Source organism: Mustela nigripes, chromosome 4 (assembly GCF_022355385.1).
Source record: "Mustela nigripes isolate SB6536 chromosome 4, MUSNIG.SB6536, whole genome shotgun sequence".
Taxonomy (NCBI): domain Eukaryota; kingdom Metazoa; phylum Chordata; class Mammalia; order Carnivora; family Mustelidae; genus Mustela; species Mustela nigripes.
In genome coordinates this window covers 155408882-155429431 of record NC_081560.1, presented here as the reverse complement: position 1 = coordinate 155429431, position 20550 = coordinate 155408882, and the positions used below count along the sequence as shown (strand labels likewise).

At 41.0% G+C, this 20550-nt stretch overlaps 1 protein-coding gene across 6 annotated transcripts in view; it reads left to right on the top strand.

The window, feature by feature from the left end:
- The window catches only part of SLC16A12 (solute carrier family 16 member 12), a 75659-nt gene that overhangs the window by 42339 nt on the left and 12770 nt on the right, over positions 1–20550 (top strand). For 3 of the 6 annotated variants that reach the window (XM_059398091.1, XM_059398089.1, XM_059398090.1), the window contains 2 exons: positions 8955–9204; positions 18602–18705. In XM_059398091.1, the coding sequence (XP_059254074.1) occupies positions 9095–9204; positions 18602–18705 (214 nt within the window). In that variant the 5' untranslated portion in view covers positions 8955–9094. Of the gene's footprint in view, positions 1–7342; positions 7490–8954; positions 9205–15989; positions 16132–18601; positions 18706–20550 lie in introns of those variants that run through there. The other 3 variants (XM_059398092.1, XM_059398088.1, XM_059398093.1) reach the window with 3 other exon arrangements.

The window sequence follows — 20550 nt, the reverse complement described above, 5'->3', positions numbered from 1 at the left end:
CCTATCCTTTCTTTTAAATGCACTTGCAAAGAGGAGAGACAAGAACTCTGTCACTGCAGAAAATGGTAACTGGGGGCAAGCTCCTGGTTATGAATTGCACCGTCAACAAACGATTAGACGCAGAAGTAAGCATTTTTCTGATGTTGCCTAGAATCAGCAGCTCTGCGGGGTAGGAGCTGGCAGGGAGGCAAAGAAGGTGCTTTCTACTCTCTGCGTCTTATGTGAATCACAGGTTGTACCCTTTTCCCCCTCTCTGTAGACGAAATACCGTATAAATTGCTCTGCTGTTTATCCTAGGTCTTATGTAAAGTATTCCTGACCCCAGAGTCTCACACCAAGCATAGGAACTCGGGCAGCTTCGTTACCAGAAGTCAGTGTTTCAGTTTAGTGCTCAAAGGCTCCCAACAGACACCCCCAAATTTCTGGGTGAAGTCAGTAGTTATTTATTCCCCTGTTACCAGGATCCGTGGGAGGACTAAGCAGAGAGAAGCAGAAAGGAGAGGAAAAAAAAGCAAATCACTAGTTTTTCTTTACTAAGAACAATATTATTTTTCATAGCACATGTGTAATACCATTGAGCAACAAAAATAAACAAATCCATATGCAGTAGAAGGCATCCCTAAGACCCAGAGACTCCAAATGGAAAAAATAGTTGGCTTTCTGGGCCAGAGACTGCAAAGTCCCGCAGACAGAGGAGTTTCTTTAACTTCCCTCCACACTGGGTCCTTTTCAGAGGCTGGGCTTGCCCCGGGCTATGAGGCTGTAAGGCTAGCAACAGGAACACGGCTCCCCAGCTCTAAAGGCTTTGTGAAAAAGTGTTGAAATCCTCTCCCAGCATACTTGGAAGACTGACCCAGTACACACATGGTGTCTTCTGTGATTCCCAGCCATTGAAAATATCAGTCAGCTTGCGTAGATTTGACATTTTCCATGGAATGAACATGGTATCTCTCTCTCTCTAAGAATTTATAAATTTCTTTCAACACTGTTTTGTAGTTTTTAGTTTAAAAGTAATACAAATATTAAGTTGATTCCTGGGCATTTCGTAGTTTGGGATGCTACCCTCAAATTTAAGTTTTAATTTGTAGTGGCTCACCACTAATGTCTAGAAATATATTGGACTCTACAAAAGAAAAATAATAAATTCCAGTTCATCAACGTTAGTAACTTCTGCTCTTCAGAATATACCACTAAGAAATGAATGGGCAAGCCACAGAATGGGAGAAAATATTTGTAATATGTATGTCTACAGAGGACTTGTATCTACAGTATACAATGAATTTTTACATCTCAATAAAAAGACAAACAGCCTCCCTCAAAATGTGAATGATATTTGAATAGACAAAAGAAGATGTATGAATAGTTAATAAGTACATGAAAAAAAGTCATTAACATTCTTAGTCATCAGGGAAGCACAAATTAAAACTATAATGAAAATCCATTACACGCTAGAGCAACTGGACTTCTAATTTATTACTCATAATATCATGTAGCTGTTTTGAGAAAGTCTGGGAGTTTCTTCTAAAGTTAAACATATACTTACAGTATGACTCAGCAATTTCAATCCTACATATTTACTCAAGAGAATGAAAATAGATGTCCACAGAAAGACATGCATATGGGTGTTACAGAAGCTTTGTTCATAATGTTCTAAAACCAGAAATGACCCTAATGTCCATCAACAGATAATACATAAATAAATTATAGTATATCCATAATATACATTGCTATTCAGCAATAAAAAGGAATCTGCAGATATACACAACATCCTAGATGAATCTTGAAATACTCATCTGGAATCTGGAATCAGAATGGTCCATATTGTGTGTTTCCATTTTTACAGAATTCTTGCCTGACAAAACTTATCTATATTGGATAGAAAGCAAATCAGCCATAGTGTGGCACTGAGGTTGATGGAGATTGACTACAAAGGAGCATGAGGGAGGATATGGGGTGAGGATTTGGGGTGAAGAAAATGTTCTCTATCTTGGTTGTGGTGGTTGTGGTTATGTGAGTGTATACATTGTCAAAAGTCATCGAAACATAGATTTCAAAATGGGTGTGTATGAATTATATCCCGATTTTTAAAAGTTTCTAGCAGTCTTTGCCAGTTTGAAGTACTTGCTTTCATATTAGCTCAGTCTTTTTGGATCAATATTTAGCTAAATCCAAGGTTAATCTGTAAGTAAATGTTGTTTCTCCTTTCTGTGGTGTTTATTCCTCTGTCCCCTTTCTGCCTGTCTGGCTTAGGGGAGAACTCATGTGTCCTCATGGTAATGGTGGACAAGGTGATTGGCAGGCAGGTCTCTGAGTTCTCATTGGCCTAAGCAGAACTTTCCTTAGTATTGGTGTCTTGGCATTCTGCTGGTGACACTCATCTTGCTGGTTTCTAAGTATTGGCTTCGATCCTCACTGTGTACCGTAGAAGCCAACCCAGAAAGGAAAGGCGAAAGCTCTTTTAAAAGGAAGAGTGATGAGCTGTCTAGGTTTTTCAGGACTGCACTTCCGGTTCTCTTAAGTCTTGACCAGGGGTGGATAAGTGGTATGGTGAAGAATTAAGAAATTACTTTCCCTTTGTGTGGTAGAAACTTCCCCTTTATCCCAAGCCTATCATTCCTTATTTATGGATGAATTCATTATGGAGGGGACTCACCCTTCTGTTTCTTACAGCAATGAATGTCTTGGCTTAGCCTTAATGACAGAAGTGGGGCAGCGAGAGAAAACCAGCTTGCCAACAAAAGGTAATAAATACCTCAAGAGATATCCCTAAAATACTACCTGCAGTACCGGAATATTTTAGAAATGCCTCAAAAATGAGAGATACTGGCAAATTTCATGATTCTTAAATCAAAACAAAGAATAGAGCTATCAGTTTACTAAGAAGTGCCTGGTCGACCAGGTACTCACTTATGAGGGAAGAGGTACCTAATACTCAGCCAGCTGGTTTGAAGGATAAATAGTAATTCAATTCCCTGGTTTTATAGATTAGGAAATGTTCGCAGAGACGAGGTGATTTGCACAGGGTTATAACAACTATCACATGTCGCTTAGACCCAATGGTTTTAATTCCCATTCTTGATTACCTTTCTCCCACACACCTTTTAACTCTTCTGTGGCTGCAAAGCAGTTTATGAAGAAGGGTTCAGCTAAAGGCTAAGACACCGGAAGTAAAAGGGAATGGAGGAAGGAAAGAACAAGATAGTATTGGGACCCCTAACAAAACAAGTGTTTCAGGGACCATTGTCGACTTTTCTCAGCAACACATGGACTGTAAGAGATGCATAGGTCTTCTACTGGCAGAAGAGATCACTTCAGAAAACTTTACCAAGGTCAGCATGAAAGATTTGCCCCACAAATGCAGTGCTTTTGTGGAAAGTTATTGACTGTTAGCAAGAATTCTTTGCAAATGGTTAGATTTTATTTTAAAAATTTTTATTTATTTGAGAGAGAGAGAGAAAGCATGAGCAGCAGGGAGGGACAGAGCACACAGAGAGAAGCAGACTCCCCAATGAGATGGAAGCCTGACACAGGGCTCAAACTCGGGACCCTGGGATCATGACCTAAGCTGAGATCAAGAGTCAGATGCTTAGCCAGCGGAGGCACCCAGGTGCCCCAGACATAATTTCACATTTATAGAAAAGTTGTAAGAATAGTACAAAAACTTTTTCTTAAAGACTTCATTTATTTGGGAGAGAGTAAGTGAGAGAGAAAGCACAAATGAGGGAGAGGCACAGAGAAAAACAGGGGCAGCGAGAGAAACACACTCCCCACTGAGCGGGGGCCAACACAGGGCTTGATTCCAGGACCCCAGGATCACGATCTGAGCCAAAAGCAGATGTTTAAGAAATTTAATTGACTGAGCAACTCGGGGTCCCTGCAAATGGTTAAATTTTTTAAAGCCAGGAGGGTGAAGTGAAATTGAGCATATATCCTAATTTGTATTATTAAAGAGTAATCTTAGAGGAACATCATAATATAGAGATGCTTGTGTTCCAAAAAGATTTTCTGGAACCAAAATGAGATGCTTTAGTAGTTGGATGTCAAAATGAAATAGTTTGGAGGCCAATTAGTAAAATGAAGAATTACATGATGGTAACATGCTTCCTTTCCATATTGTTTTCGGTATACTATTAATTCAGTAAAGGACCTTTTTCGTATATTTGTGCCATATCGGGGCAGTTAATTATTTATAAAAATGTGCAAGCTAGTATTCTAGGGGAACGACAGGCTGCTCCAAAGTCTCCAGGAAACCAGGTTAGCTTTGTCTAACCCCTGCATTTCTTCTGAATACAAAGAAATCTATCGAATGACCTGTTTTGAGAGAAACACGAGGTGCTTTTTTTATCCCCTTGTGTTAACCTGTGGGCTTCCTCTCTTTCTTCTTTCCTGATCACTCATGGCAGTGGATTCTCAAGCTTTACCATTGTTTGTATGGCTTGTTGATAGCAGTGTCCAACAGCTGTTTGGAAATCTGGAAGGTGGATGGGTAAGCACACTGCCCAGATCTGCCAGGGTCTCTCGCCTCCACCCGTATCTCCATGTAGCACTGCCACGTGAGTCCCTTCACTCCTCTCGGCTTCAGCTTCATCATTGTGAATGGGAGAAAACAGCACCCATCTCTGAGACTTGTGAGGCTCAAGGGGGCCTGTTCATGAGGAATTATTAATCATGGCACCACCTTCTAATGCTTTCCAAGCTGCTTCTCCCCACCCTGGAACCCTGTGAGAATGTTCCAGGTTCTGTGGTTTTACCCAGGTTGACTTTAACTTAAAACAGACCTCTGTTCATGGTGCCGTCAGCCCCGCGCTGCTTGGGCGTCTGACTTTAACTCGCTCATGTAGCTTCTTGCAATTGTATATTTTTGAGAGATCTGCATGAATCAGTTCTTAACTTACAAAATGTGGGAATGCCAGAGAGATTGCTCAAATAAAACAAATGAAAATGGAATCATCTGGAGACACAAGAGATGAAGTAAAAGTTAATGATGCTTAAGACTTTTGTAATGAGACAGAACATTTTATTTTCGCCAGAGCTTGTTATGTACATCATGTCCTCTGCTGAACAATCACCTAATTTTCACTGTGTTGTTTCAATAACTGTGGTATGGTTCTTTCTAGTCCTTGAGAGACTATGCAAAAGAAATGCCCGTGCTCATATTTACATCACAGAAGTAGACCTGAACTACCTAAGAAAGCTATATATAAAATGGTATTGAAAAGAATTTTCCTAGCAAAAATACCAGATGTATTTTTGCATCATCTTTACAACTATATACCTTTTTGCATATCCTTGTATTTGCGACAGTTGCAAGTATGCAACTTCTACGTAAGTTTTACCTAGCGTCTCCTCACAATGTGTATACTGTTTTAGAGACTGTTTTTCCCCTTAACATGGCATCATAGATGTTTTCCCCTATTACAATATTATCTTCTTGTCGATGGTTTGAAAGGATTGAATACTGTTCTGTTTGTTCATGTCTCATAACTCTTGAGACACTTCCCAGTTATTGAACACTTAAGTTGTCTCCATTTTATATATTATTCATAATGCAATGATTATTTTCCACCCCTAGTGTCTATCTTCTCTTAAATTGTTTTCTTAGGATAACTTCCCAGCAATGAGATTACTGCAAACTATTTGAATAACTTTCTAATTCTTCATCTGTTACACTATATTTCACTGCACTTTTCAGCATTTTTTTTTTAATATTTTACTTATTTATTTGACAAAGAGAGCACAAGTATGGGGAAAGGGCAGAGGGAGAGGGAGAAACAGGCAGTGAGCAGGCAGCCTAATGCAGGGCTCGATCCCAGGATCCAGGACCATGACTTGAGCCAAAAGCAGGCACTTAACCAACTTGGCTCTCGAGGTGCCCCTGTTCCAGCACCCCTGAACAACACCAAGCAGCACTGACTGGGGACGGTCTGGATACTGGACATTTATGTGTTGGTGGACTTACAGTCTTCAGTTGGAAAACAACTTACCCTTGGGGTTATTTCAATGGAAAAACTATGAAGAGGCTTGAACTAAACCAAGGCAGAGGTTTCTGAGCTTCAGCTGTTTTTCTTGTACAATTGATTCTACCATTTCATGACGCTTGGCACCTAATGGTGTCTAAGCAGTAAGTTATTTCATTGTGTCTGTGTGCAGGTGTGGGTAGAACCTTGAAGTCTGGTCGCGTTGAAATTGTGAGAGAGAGCCTGAAACATAAAGCATCCCGTGAACGTGACTCACATCTGGCCCTTCAAGAAAGTCTGACTTAGGGCAACACGGTATGGGCACAAGTAGAGAAGCTGTGTCTGTAGGGGCCTGTCACATGTTGTATATTAGTGAGACCGCGAGGTCGGACAGGACAGGAGGTCAGGGACAACGTGAAAGGGGGGGATCCAGGCCTTGCCCAGGAATGTGCTGCTCCTTCACTCCCTGTGATAGCTGCCACAAAGGAAGGCCTGCCTGCTGTATTCAGCATTATCCATTTCTCAAGGGAATTGGGACATCTAAAGCTTCAGTTGTCTTAGTCCATTCAGGCTGCTATAACAAAACTACTCTGGACTGGATGGCTTGCATAACAAACCTTTATTTCTCACAGTTCTGAAGGTGGGAAGTTCAAGATCAAGGTGCTGGTGGAATTGGTAGTGGGTGAGAACCCATCTCCTTGCTCCTAGACGGCCTTCTTTATGCCCTGTCCTCATGTGGCACAAGGCGCGGGGGAGTTCTCGGGGGCCGTCTTCTAAGGGAATGAATCCCATTCACTATCTCTGCTCTGTGTTTGCTCTCTGAATTCACAGGCTGCCAGTTTGTTCTGGTGGCTTTAAAGATGGCAAGATTCTACTGTGAGCCATCTTCTTAAAAGAAATTTTGGCTTTAGAGTAAAAAAATGTGTATTCATTTGGTTTGCCCATAATTTACCAAGTGGTACAGAGCCTGTGTTCCAAATAATGCATGCTTTGTCTTATTTGAAATGATGTTTCATTGAATTAATACCACCTCGATTTCATCTGATGATCATAATCAAATTGTACCAACAACTGAGTGATTTGCTCCATCCTGTAGGAAAAGGATCTATCAGAACCCTTATTTTTGTCTCTCAAACAGTTCATCCCTAACAGTATTTCAGAAGCCTGCTTGACACGCTATAGAATAATTTAAGAAGCACCTTATATCACAGTTTCTGTGGGACCAGAATCCAGGACGGCTTAACGAGTTCCTCAGCTTTGTGTGTCACAGGCTGGAGTCAAAATGTCGGCCAAGCTCTGTTTTCGACCAGAGGCTCACCAGAAAAAAATCTACTTCCTAGCTCACTTGGGATGTTGTGGCAGAATTTGTTTCCCTTTTGTTGTAGGATTGAGAACTTCAGCTTCTTGTTCTCTTCTGGAGGCTATCCTTGGCTCCCCCAGGCTGCCCACAGTCCCCGCTGACATGGCCCCCTCCACAGGCCACGTGCAATATGACAGCTTGTTCATCAAGGCCGCAGGAGAGCGAGAGCAAGGTTTTTTTTTTTTTTTTTTTTTTGGCAAGACTGAGTCTTATATAACATGACATAATCAAGGGATTCATGTCCTGTCACCTGTGCCCTACTCTGGTTAGCAGCAAGTCACAGGTCCCGCCTGCACTCAAGGGGAAGGATTATACACAGTCAAGAACAACAAGAGGCGGGACCATAGGAGGGGCCCTGAAATACTGCCTGGCACCTAGTAGACACTCAGGAAGTGCTGGTAATTGAATGAGTTAATGTTGCAGATATTACTTCTTTGAACCATGTCTTGCTAATGGTTTTTTCGCAGGTCTGTGGTTTATCATTTGGCTTTATTTAGTACATCCTGTGATATGTGGAAATGTTAAATTTTAATTTAGACAAATCAACAAAAATTTCCTTAGTTTGTTTCATTACTTTATATCTCAGGGAGTCCTTCTCCTATCTAGAGATCAGATAAATGTTTGCCTGTATTTTCACCTAGATTTTTAATGCTTGCTTGCTTGCTTGCTTGCTTTTTTTTTTTTTAATTTTTAAATTTTTATTTTTTTGCATTTAACTCTGACCTATCTGGAAGGTTAAGAACTAGAGGGAGAGTTGTGACATGATATATTGAGTAACCCTTTTTTCCCCCATCCAATCTCTGCTACCTTATTTAGCTATATTGAATTATTATATACTTCCTACTGGGCTCTCCATTCTGGTTCATTTATTTGTCATTCTCATCTTGCTTTTATTGCACACTTAGAAATGATAGCATTGAAGAAGAAATTTAAAAAACAAAAATAAATACAAATTATAGCATTGCTAATCAGAAATGCCAAAGAAGTTACTATCAGAGTCATTTGGTGTCATAAGTAGGACATAGTCTAAGCTGTTGTGACAGAGAGACTCCAAAATACAGACACTCAAAAAAAAAAAAAAAAAAAGGAAGTTTTTTGGTATTTGTGTAACAGTGCAGAGGTCTGTGAAGTCCGGAGCTGAAGAGGCAGCCCTTCTCCACCATCACTGGGGACCAGGGCTCCTTCTACGCTGTGTTTCTGCCAGCCCTCAGGGTGCTGTCCTGGTCTGTGTGGGTGAAGCTGTCTCACCCCTCACATCCAAGCTTGTCTATGGGAGAGGGGGTGGTGGAAGTCCTGAGAAAGTGCCTTTGCTTTTGAACTCCTGAGCCAGAAATGGTGCATCACTTTATCTTCCATCCCTTTTATTTAGATTAAACTGTGTTTCCACATCTACCTTCAAGACAAGCTAGGAAATAGGGTATCAAACTGGGTGGACATGGATTTATCTAAAATTTGGGAGGATCTTTTATTAAAAAGAAGAACAGGTATCAAGGACAACTAATGGTCTTTGCCTCAGCCCAGCATTCATAGTTACAAATAATCGTATTTCACAGGAAAGTAACGATCATTTTTGTCAAGTGAGAAATCAACCTTTGGATATGACAATGAAATAAATATATCCTAATTTTTGGTTTTAGATGGCCAGTAACCTATGTGCCAGGTAGCATTCCATGCTAATCTTGAATGCCAATAGGAAGTCACTGGACAGCAAAACTCTTCCAGGATTATAACTGGGCTATCAGAGTAACCCGAAAAAGAAGAAAAAAGAATCGAAGTCATGGCCAAAGGAACTAGAGTTCGGTCTACCTCTCCTCCAGATGGAGGCTGGGGCTGGATGATCGTGGCTGGCTGTTTCCTTGTTACCATCTGCACCCGGGCGGTCACCAGGTAGGTGGGATTCTCCTCTTCATGGATTGAGGTGATCTGGTTTGTCTTTTTCTCTGAGTCTGCTTTGTTCTGTTTCTGAAACTGTCATTGTGAAAATATCTGTGTGTATGCATGTGTGTGTGTGTGTGTGTGTGTGTGTGTGTGTGTGTATTTCTTTGTTCAGATGTCTTTTTCTTTGCAAGGAATGGGATTTTGTGACACTTGCAAGTCCTGGGTAGTCGTGTCTTCTATGATATCTGGCACAGAAATCTGGAGTGTTATGGCATTTTTAGACTAAATGTTATGGCTGTTCCAGCCATTTGTTTTCATAAGCAGACCATCCCAGAAAAGAAAAATACATAAGGTCAAAACAATCCTTGAAAACCTCTTGACTCTCCAGATACTGAGCTGTTAGAAGCTTAAAACCTAGAATTTAAATTCTGCTTCATTTTACACTTGGCCGTGATGCTGGAAGCTAAGTTCTAGGTTGAAAGAAAGTAACAGCAAAAGTACAGTCTTCTCTCATTCTTGCTTGTTCATTTCTCCTCTTTCTTTTATTCAAGAGCATAGTGTGGAATATGCTTAAGTTACGCTTGTGTACATTGGGACTCATTCATCTTGTTTATATTTGGAGTAAGTGCATGCTTGACATCTGCATATGCTAGCTCTTTCCTCTATGTGTGCTTTCATTCCAGTAGAGCTCCTTGTTGCTCTTCTTTGAAAATGCACATTTAGCAGTGAAGCAAAGTAATTTGCACTAAAAACTTTGATGACATCCTCAGTGAAAGCATTGATGTTTCCCCCAAAACAATATATAATGCAGAAAAGAGCAGGTTATTTGTTTTTACTACAATAAAGGTTGGTTGACTATGTATCATTTAAAAAATAATGCGATTGGTGTTGAGTCTGGATTTTATTCCATCTGTATCATGGACCTTGTGTTCTGGGTATGAGGAGTCATAGAGTTAAAAAGGAAAGTCTTGGTTCTTATACATGTGGAAGCCTCCATTATATCCATGATGTGAAAGTTCTAGAGGTGAGTTCAGTGCTTTATAAGGAGGGCTCAGGTTGATATCTTTCAGGTCGTTGAGTCTTCATGATGCACTTTAGGCAGACTAGGCTTACCCTGCTGTCATAAGATTAGGACACTGGTACTCAAAGAGCTTAAGTGACTTACCTACAGTTTTGTCTGCTGGGACAGAACTGGACTGGGTTTCTAGTCTTTTTTTTTTTTTAATGTCTTATCTTGTGTATTTGCCATTGCATGTGCACACATAATCCATTGATTCCTTCCAACACAATCTAGGTGTTTTCCTATCCTGTTATTTCTCATGTACACGTCATACTTCTGCTTGTTCTTCCATTAGTGTATATATCCACTACACATCCTCTCTCGGTGCCTTTTTATTGCAAGAAGTGACCTTGCTTCAATCTCCATCTTTGTTCTGCTCCAAGATGTAGGCACTTTGAGGAAGCTCTGTGGCCAGTTCCTGTCCCCTCAAACATAGGACCTTCTTCTCTAGAACAGCATAGTCTTACCAGACATAGGTGTTTTTTTTTTTTTTTTTTTATTTCCTTGGTGATGGTGTCATTGCCTTAAGGTAGGCTACTTCCTCATCTCCATAGGGTTGTCATGTCAGTGATGAGAAGTCATGGTGCCAGGGGACAGTTCTTACAGAGGCTCTCCATTCTCCCTGTCCTGTTGCTAAAATAGTCACGAGAGCGGTCACCCCCTTTCATGTACAAACAACTATACATTAAGGCCGGGAGACATGTGAATTCTCTGAGTGTTGTCCTCTGAAACTATGGATATAACTTGGGGTAGGGGTCTGTAGAAAACTGAGGACTTGCAGCAAAGACGCTAACTTATTGATGGTCTTTTTTTTTTTTTTTAAGATTTTATTTATTTATTTGACAGAGAGAGATCACAAGTAGGCAGAGACGCAGGCAGAGAGAGAGAGAGGAGGAAGCAGGCTTCCTGCTGAGCAGAGAGCCCGATGCGGGACTCGATCCCAGGACCCTGAGATCATGACCTGAGCCGAAGGCAGCAGCTTAACCCACTGAGCCACCCAGGCGCCCTTATTGATGGTCTTTAATGCTCATTTAACATCTTGTGTGGCTGGTCTTGTTTAGCAGGACACTGAATCCCAGTTCTTTCTCAGTCACAGTAGAAATGCCAGCAGAACCCACGACTGTCACCAAGGGCCGAAAGTCTTGCATATTTCTTTCAGGTTGTACCCTTAAGTTTTCAACTTCAATTTAATAGAAATTAGGTCCACTAATATATAACTACGCATTCACTGAGGACAAGCATCTATCTAGGCACTTCCAAACACACAGAGATGTTGGAACACGACCCTGGTAGGCTCAGGCACAAATAACTGAAAATACAAATCAAAACGTGCCAAATATCCATCAGGTAAAAACAGACTGTAGAATAGCACGGGTGAGAGAGGGGTTTTTCTGACATAGCAGTTCAGGGCAGGATTTCTAGGGAAGTCATCCCCAGAGTCTTGAAGAATGGGTAGCATTTGGCCAGGAAGGAATGAAATAAGAAAGAGGTTTCCAGCTGCATCAGGTCTGTGCCCTTCATCTGCTACTCACTTTGTGATCACGGTGGGCAGCCCTCCTTCCTGAACCGTTAAGGGTTTAGCTGGTAGCCAGAAGGGGGTTGTGGCTAGTGGTGAAGGCCTATTATCAGAGTTTAATAGGGGAGGCTTCGAGGGACATAGCTGAGCAGAATTAAGCTCAGAGGAGAAAAATGTGAAGACACATTGGAACTCGATGTCATGAACACACAGCAGCCAAGAGGACCGGAGATCCAGCCAAGGAAAGCAGCCACGAGGGTGGTTTGTCAGTGCAGAAGATCAGTGCCTGTTGTGCAATTAAGTCTTTTTTTTTTTTTCTATTTAAACTGTATACCTAAAAATTAAACCATACAGAGAGGGATGAAACTTGGGTGGCTCAGTAGATTAAGCAACTGCCTTTGGCTCAAGTCATGATTCCGGGGTCCTGCAATTGAATAAGGCTGCAAGCTCAGCGGGGAGTCTGCTTGTCCCTCTCCCTTCCTCTCTGCTCCTCCCCTGGCTCTCTCTCTCTCTCTTTCTCTCTTTTTCTCTTTCTAAAATAAATCTGGTTTTTTAAGATTTTATTTATTTATTTGACACAACTGCAAACACAAGCAGGGAATGCGGCAGGCAGAGGGAGAAGCAGGCTCCCCGAGGAGCAGGGAGCCTTCCACGGGGACTTGAGCCCAGGATGCTTAACCAACTGAACCACCCAGGTACTCCTAAATGAAAAAAACTTAAAAAACAACAACAACAACAACAAAAAATTAAGCCATACATCCAGATGATAAAAATTTGAATTCAGAGATGCATAAAATAGTCTTTTTCTCCTCACCTCCTGAATGCCAGTTTCACTTCCCAAAAGTTAACCTTGTTGATATTTTCTTCAGACCTTTCAAAAAATTTTTTTAGAACTTGTATCCGTATATAAAGCATATTCTTTTCATATTATACACACTGTTTTGAACTTTGTTTTTTCTTGCTTAACAGTACCTCTTGGAAACATCTCCATATCAGCACATATGGTTCTAACTCGCTGAAAAAGAACTGCTTAAAATTCCATCACAAGGATGTGAGCATAATTTATTTTACACATTTTTTGAAGGACTTTTTAAAAAAAGATTTTATTTATTTATTTGACAGAGAGAGATCACAAGTAGGCAGAGAGGCAGGCAGAGAGAGAGGAGGAAGCAGGCTCCCCACTGAGCAGAGAGAGAGTCCGATGTGGGGCTCGATCCCAGGATCCGGGGACCACGACCCGAGCCAAAGGCAGAGGGCTTAACCCACTGAGCCATCCAGGTGCCCTTTGAAGGACTTTTGTATTGTTCCCTGGCTTTTGCTTTACAAACACTGCTACTATGATGACCCAGGACACTTTAAAATCGTATTTCAGCTCTTGCCTTGTAACTGATGACACTGCCTTACATGTGAAATTTACATAAAGCTTAAAGTTGTCCAGGCTAGTAAAGCTATCCTTCTTATTTATTTTCTGTCTCTGTCGATGTGTGTTGACTACTTATTTTTTTCTTCAAGATATCTTATTAGCAAATACATTCTCTATTTTAAGAATCATATTTCATTGTGAAATTACATGATGTTCTATTTGTAAATGGACAACTTGAATTAGAGCTGACTTGAAAAAGCAATAGTTGATTTAAATGTTCAAAGAAAGCGTCCAGCTGTAAGACCTATTTTTCTCTCAACCTCTTCTGGATCCAAATTAACTTAGTTGCAATAGATGTCTACAGTCCTGTGGGATTGGGAGCTCTTCTAACAACAGCTGAATTCCTGTAAGTAATAGCTAATGTTAGCAGAGTGCTTGCTCTGTGCTGGTTAATGTTGTTCCAGGCACCCTTCATTCATTAATTTGTTTAGTCCTTGGAACACAGAGAGATTGGATATGTCCAAAGTCACATGGTTATCCTGAAACCAACATTTCACTGTATGTTAACTAAAATTTAAATAAAAATCAGAAGAAAACTGTACAAATAATATACATTTACTTTAATAAAAAAATTTAAGGAGCTACAAAAACAAAAAATAAAACAAAGTCACATGGTTAGTGAATAGTAATTCTTTTAACTACTAGGCTACACTGTCCAGTGGATCACTTCTGCCATTGATGCAGTGCACAACTCCATCAACCAGAAGAAAGTCTTGACCAGTTACCAGATGTTGTCAGCATCTAGCTCTTCAGAGGCCAAAGAAGAATTCTCTAGCAGAGTAGCAAGGTAGAAACAGTAGGCATGTTGGCCCCTTGAGAGAAAGTATCTTTGAGAATACTAATGACACTTGGGTGATATTTTGTTGGTTTTTTTTTTTTAAGATTTTATTTATTTATTTATTTGAAAGAGAGAGAGAGTGAGTGAGAGAGGGAGCCCAAGCTGGGGAAGGGAAGGGGAGAGGGAGGAGCAGGTTTCTTGCTGAGCAGGGAGCCAGACATGGAGCTTGAACCCAGGACCCTGCGATCATGACCTGCACTGAAGGCAGGCGCTTAACCAACTGAGCTACACAGGTGTCCCGATATTTTGTTCCTCATTCTTAGGAATAGAGCCTGTCAACCCCTGCAGGATGTTAGGAGTTTTTTGCAACTGCAGCATGATCTAATGGATTATGGCTGACCCAGTTATGTTTATCAAACTGCTTATGTCCTAGATGAGGAACATGAGACCCTGAAAGATGAAGAAGCATTATCAAAATTCTCAGTTATGAGAATCAGAGGTGAGGGCCCAGCTTTCCTGACATGTCAGATTGCACACATTTTCCAAAGGACAGTAAAAATTATTTCTGGAATGAGAAGCCCACATTCTCCTGATAACATTTGTTTTCTTTAAGGCCGAGCCTATGTTTAGAAGCTATAAATCCTGAGCCTTTACCATTTCAAAAGTTCTTTTCCCTTTTGAGAACAAATAAGCAGTGATGCAGTATTATTCCTGTATTTTATGAAAGTCACGGTCAATCAGAGCATGTTTGTGGTTATTAAATTTCACCTCGGGCAGACCGGCTCCCATGTTTAGATAAGAAGCTCAGGGGTTATTTTTGAATTTTACATACCTAAGTTTGACCGTTATGACTAGCCAAGTCAGTTAGGAAAACCGTTAAGCAGAAAACAAAACAACAATAAAACAAGAAAGTCACGAGACAAACATAGTCACACAGATATTAAATCCCTCAGAACGATTTAGTGATGAGAAGAGACGATGATTTACAATCCCAAAATGTCATCGCCATCTGGGACCCTTTTTTCTTAGGCTGCTGCCTCTCCACCTTCTGTATTTCCCTCCTACTCATTTGTCCATCATCTTATGAACTTCAATTCTTCACCTCTCTACTCCACCTTATCTCGCTACCCTTTCCTGAACAGCCAGCAACCAGGCTTCCTCCTCCTGTTTCCTCATTTATGTCCTTGAAGTTTCTATTCAACCTTTCTACTTCCTCACCTTCCAGTCACTTCTTTACCAATGCTAATCCTTCCTTCTTTCTTTCCTTCCCTCAATACCTTGAACCTTGAACAATAGTTAATGAGCACCCCAGTACACGAAAGGTGGTATACTGGCTATTTGGGATTAAATGCAAGATAAGACAGAGAGGGCCTTTGCTGACACAGAACAACAGTCTAGTGGAGAATGCAAACGCATGCGAAGGGAATTGCCATCTGACCATCATGTGGGAAGTGCCCCGCGTGTCATGTAAACATGTAAGAGAGGCATCAAACCCAGACTCGGGTAGTCAGGGAAGACTTCCTGGAGGAGCTGACAGTTATCTTGAGACTAAAGGAATGAGGGAAGCTGAGAGCATCCTAGAAAAGAAGACAAATCTTTGATGCTCAGAGGTGTGGAGGAGTACGGGCGGTGTGTTGAAAGTCATGGAAAACCTTGCGTCCCACTGCAGTAAAGAATGCATAGTGGCGGGGAGCTGGGGGAGACAGTAAGAAGAGCCAGCTCATGCAAGGTCTCAGAAGTCATGTTAAAAAGTCTGAAGCAGGGGTGCCTGGGTGGCTCAGTGGGTTAAAGTCTCTGCCTTCGGCCCAGGTCATGATCCCAGGGTCCTGGGATTGAGCCCCGCATCGGGCTCTCTGCTCAGCTGGGAGCCTGCTTCCTCCTCTCTCTGTGTCTGCCTCTCTGCCTTCTTGTGATCTCTGTCTGTCAAATAAATAAATAAAATATTAAAAAAAAAAAAGTCTGAAGCATCAGGGTAACTCTGATCATTGATTTCAAAATGTACCCAAGGCACATGTGGGTTCTGGGAGAATGGTTGGGAGGGTTTGGGTTGTAGTTCTTAGCACTCCATACTGTCCCTTTTCCCTTTCCTATCCCCAGGACCCACAACATAACTGCAGGGCCCAGTGCAAAATGAAAACGCAGTCCTCTTTGTTCAAAAGGTAGGAAAATAAGGGCTGTTAAGAGTAGAAATTCACTGGTCTCCCTCAATTTTTCATGGAGTCCTTAATTTGCTATTCCAAGCTGTTCTTAAGAAAGAAAAATGGAAATATTAACTTACTAGCATGAACTTCCCATTCATCTTTATATCCTGCCATACTCGTTTTGAACACAAATGTGAGTATTTAACTCCTGTGTGGGACCTCTGGGGCTCGTGCGTGCCTCTGTAGTTCATTTTCACCAGAACAGGGGAAGCCGTGCGCAAAAACTCAAGTGTTTTTACTTTACTTCTTGATGCATGCATTTCCTTTCTTTCTTTTTTTCAAAATTTTATTTACATCCTAGTTCACTAACATGCAGTACAATGTTGGTTTCAGGAGTAGAATTCAGGGATCCATCACTTACAACACCCTGTGCTCGTCATCACAGGGTAATGCCCATCCCCCACCCGCATCCCTCCATCAACCCTCAGTTTGCTCTGGGTCATTAAGAGTCTCTTATGGAGATCATATGATAGTTGTCTTTCTCTGCTTGACTTATTTCGCTAAGCATGATACGCTCTAGTTCCATCCATGTTGTCGCAAATGGCAAGATTTCATTTCTTTTGATGGCTGCATAGTATTCCATTGTGTATATATACCACATCTTCTTGATCCATTCATCTGTTGATGGACATCTAGGTTCACAGACCTGTACCCCTGGGGATAAAAATATATGTTTATAAAAAATTAAAAATTAAAAAAAATTAAAAAAAATACATTTAAAAAAAAAGAGTCTCTTATGGTTGGTTCCCCTCTCTCTTTTTTCTTTTTCTTTTCTTTCTTTCTTCTTTTTTTGTTTTACCCCTCCCATACGTTCATCTGCTTAGTTTCTTAATTCCACATATGAGTGAAATTATATGGTATTTGCCTTTCTCTGACTGATTTATTTCACTGAGCATAATACATTCTAACTCCATCCACATGTACACACAATGGACTATTACTCAGCCATCAAAAACAATGAAATCTTGCCATCCGCAATGACGTGGATGTACGCACTTTCTATGAACATTCTGTATCTTCTGCTTACGGGTGAGTAAGGACAGACAGAAAAGGAAAGGAATTGTGGATGGCCTTCCTTTTCCCCTTTCCTCTGTGCCATCATTTTCAGGGTAAGTGGTTGGCTAGTAAAATACAGTCATACCCTGAGTAGGAAAGGATATACGAACCCTCAGTCCTTTGTGTTGCTTAGAATACCATTGCCTTCTTTCTGCATTTGAAGCAAGTTTTGGGTTGAAAAAAGCATGGCCTCTCTACCCCCACACTTCCTCAGTCGTAGCTTAACTTACCCTGTGCTCGCTCTGAGTCTCACCGAACTCCAACATGTGAGACTTCCAGAGTTTGTGTCTCTAGTAATACATGTGTCGATGGCAAGGTAAAGAATCGCAAACACACATTGTGTGTGTATCTCCTCTGGTCATATGCATGCCCCGTTGTTCTTTTGGACCTTGCTTACAAAACACAAATTCGAAGATAAAATTGTTAGGAATTTTAAGTTCTGTGCTTCTGGGTACCAGATCCTGGGCCTTTGCAGAGGAGGCCCACTGGTAAAGCCGGACCTGCCTAACACAGCTGTCCTGGTTATACCTGATTCTCTTCCTTCTTCTTTTTCCCCATCACCCACCTTCACACCCAGCAGCAGCTGGAGAGGGGAGGAACAGTGGAGTGGCAGGTTGCCGTGGGCTGCTGAGGCCTGGTGAGTTAGACTGTAGTCCTCTTCCAAGAGACTGATCACTTCCTATCTCATTCCCATCAAGGCCGGATTCACCCTTGCTGTCGCTGAGTACTGAGAACTCCTGCCCTGAGTTAGGAAACTTGCTGATCTGTAGAACATTCATTTCAAGTTGTACAGTGGTGCAAACTATCGCTCCTGAATTGCTTATGTCTTTTTATCCTAAGTAATTAACCATTTTTCAACATAAAGTTTCTCTGCCTCTATATGTCTGCCTCTCTCTAGAGTGGTCATTTATAATCTCACCATTCACATATAGTGACTGAGTACTTTTTGGTCTTATATGCTTTGGCCTTTTTCTATTTATATGAACTACGTTCATTTGTTTTTTAACCAAAATAAGCCTTATTATATAAGCTACTTTGTAACTTACTTTTTTACTTAAGACTGTCCTGTGAATTTATTCTGAGATCAACAAATACACACCAAATCATCCTAACACCTAAAAATATTTCATTTTATTGATAAGTTTAAATTTATTTGGCTGGTCCCCTATTGATGGGCAAATAGGTTCGTTTGTCTTATCCTTTAGATGGTCCAATAGCTTTGACTTCCCACCTACAGTGGTCCAGCAATGTACCACCGAAAACCATTAAAGCTTACGGACATTCAAATAGCGGACCCAGAGCTTGAAGCTGTGGTTTAGATCCATGTTCATTCACGTTTTTTTCTATAAAATGCTTGCATTGTTTTTTTCAGATGTATTTCAATTTTTTTTGTGGAGTTCCAGACATACTTCACTCAGGATTACGCCCAAACGGCTTGGATCCATTCCATTATAGATTGCGTGACCATGCTCTGTGGTGAGTATCCCTTGCCAGGGATAGACTGGTGACTTGAACTGTACCTGACAGTGACCTTCCACTGATTTTGCTTACCCATTTTTTTCTGAGTAGGAAGGGTTTGCTAAAAATTGGCTAAGACTATACAAAAAGAGAAGACCAATCCTACTTTCAGCCAAACCCAACCAGACATGCTCTTGGAATTAATGGTCTTGGCGGATGGTAGATGAAACAGGCAGTTAATATTCTCAGAAAGACACATATTATTTGGTTCTCCTGTAATGAGATAGGATGCTGGGCATCACAGGACTCCTCCTGATTTGGGAAGCAGTTAAACATGCAGTATATGTTTGGCTTCTCTCTTCTAAATGCTATGGTCCCCTCGTTCTCCAGTCACGTAAACAGCCATCGGATAGCACTGTGAGCCATTTCTATGCCGTCTTCTTAAATGAGGGCCAGCAATATGTGCATGACAGCTCAAGTCTTATTTTCATTCTGTTTCCTTCCCAGAGATTCATAATTTGGCTAGTGGATTTCATTTTTCATGCATAAACATTTATTCTTAGGAAAGTATGAGGGAAGGATAGGATGGCGAAGTCATGAGAGAAGTGTACTCACCATGGTTAAAATTTCATTCAAGAGACCCCCAAGGGTACAAATAGGGTCTATAGAGTGTTCTCAGAACTCATGGACTCTTTCAATCCACCGGTATGATAGAGGAGAACTAACCTTGAGATTTTTCTTTTTGAACATTTTAAACCAAAGTTATTATGTTAATGTCTTAGAGAGTGTCTGAGATTGGGTCAAGCCGAAATGATCTATTTGTAGTCTAGGCTCATTTAAACGTTTCATTTATTTATTTATTTTTTAAATTTTATTTACTTATTTATTTGACAGAGAGAGAGAGAGGGATCACAAGCAGAGTGGCAGGCAGAGGGGGAGGAGGCAACAGGCTTCCCACTAAGCAGAGAGCCCGATGAGGGGCTGGATCGCAGGACCCTGAGATCATGACCTGAGCCAAAGGCAGAGGCTCAGCCCATTGAGCCACCCAGGCGCCCCTAAACATTTCATTTAAATGAATCCTTAGTTTTAAAAAAGGAAAAACTACTGTTAATCTTCAGGCCATGTCATGGTGGCAAAAGGGAAATACTATGTTATTTAATAACTCACAAATAACATCAACTGATTCCATTCTAGGTACTGATTCATACTTATTTTTTATGGGAAAAAATGTACATACACAGGAATCAGTTGAATCGTACAGAAATGTATTTCCTTTGTTGGGAGGAATTTGGGAACAATTCTAGGACTAAAAAGTTTCATGAGAAGGCTAAGTTGGCTCTGGCTACTGATAGCACTGGAAGGTCTTAAGGGATAAAAAAATAATATCTTTGTATTTTCTAGCCTGTTTTTTTTTAATCAGACAGTCCCTTTGTTTTCAGGGTCATGTTATTAGTCACAGCCTTTATATGAACATGCCAAATGAGCCATGTTTATCTTTCTCAGAGGATACAGGTGACTCATTTCCCTCACCGTTATCCTTTGGAGAATATTTATAATCCCCAGAAGAGGAATAAATGACCTTCAGTGACCAACACCATCACAGTGACTATGTGATCAAGCAGGGTTGTGTTAGATGCAGCATTTTTAAATTCAAGGGCTTGAGGCCTTGCAAGCCGTCCGACCTGTTGTAGCCAGTTGTCATGTACACACCTGCTCACCGTACAACATTGGTGAAGTTTCAGGACATGGACGAAAACTGTGGAGTCAAGTATAGGGCACTCCCTGGGGTGTGGGGCGCTTTGCCCTAGGATAAACAGGGAAGTAAACATTTTTCATCGAATTTGGTCTGAATTTTGTCACTTT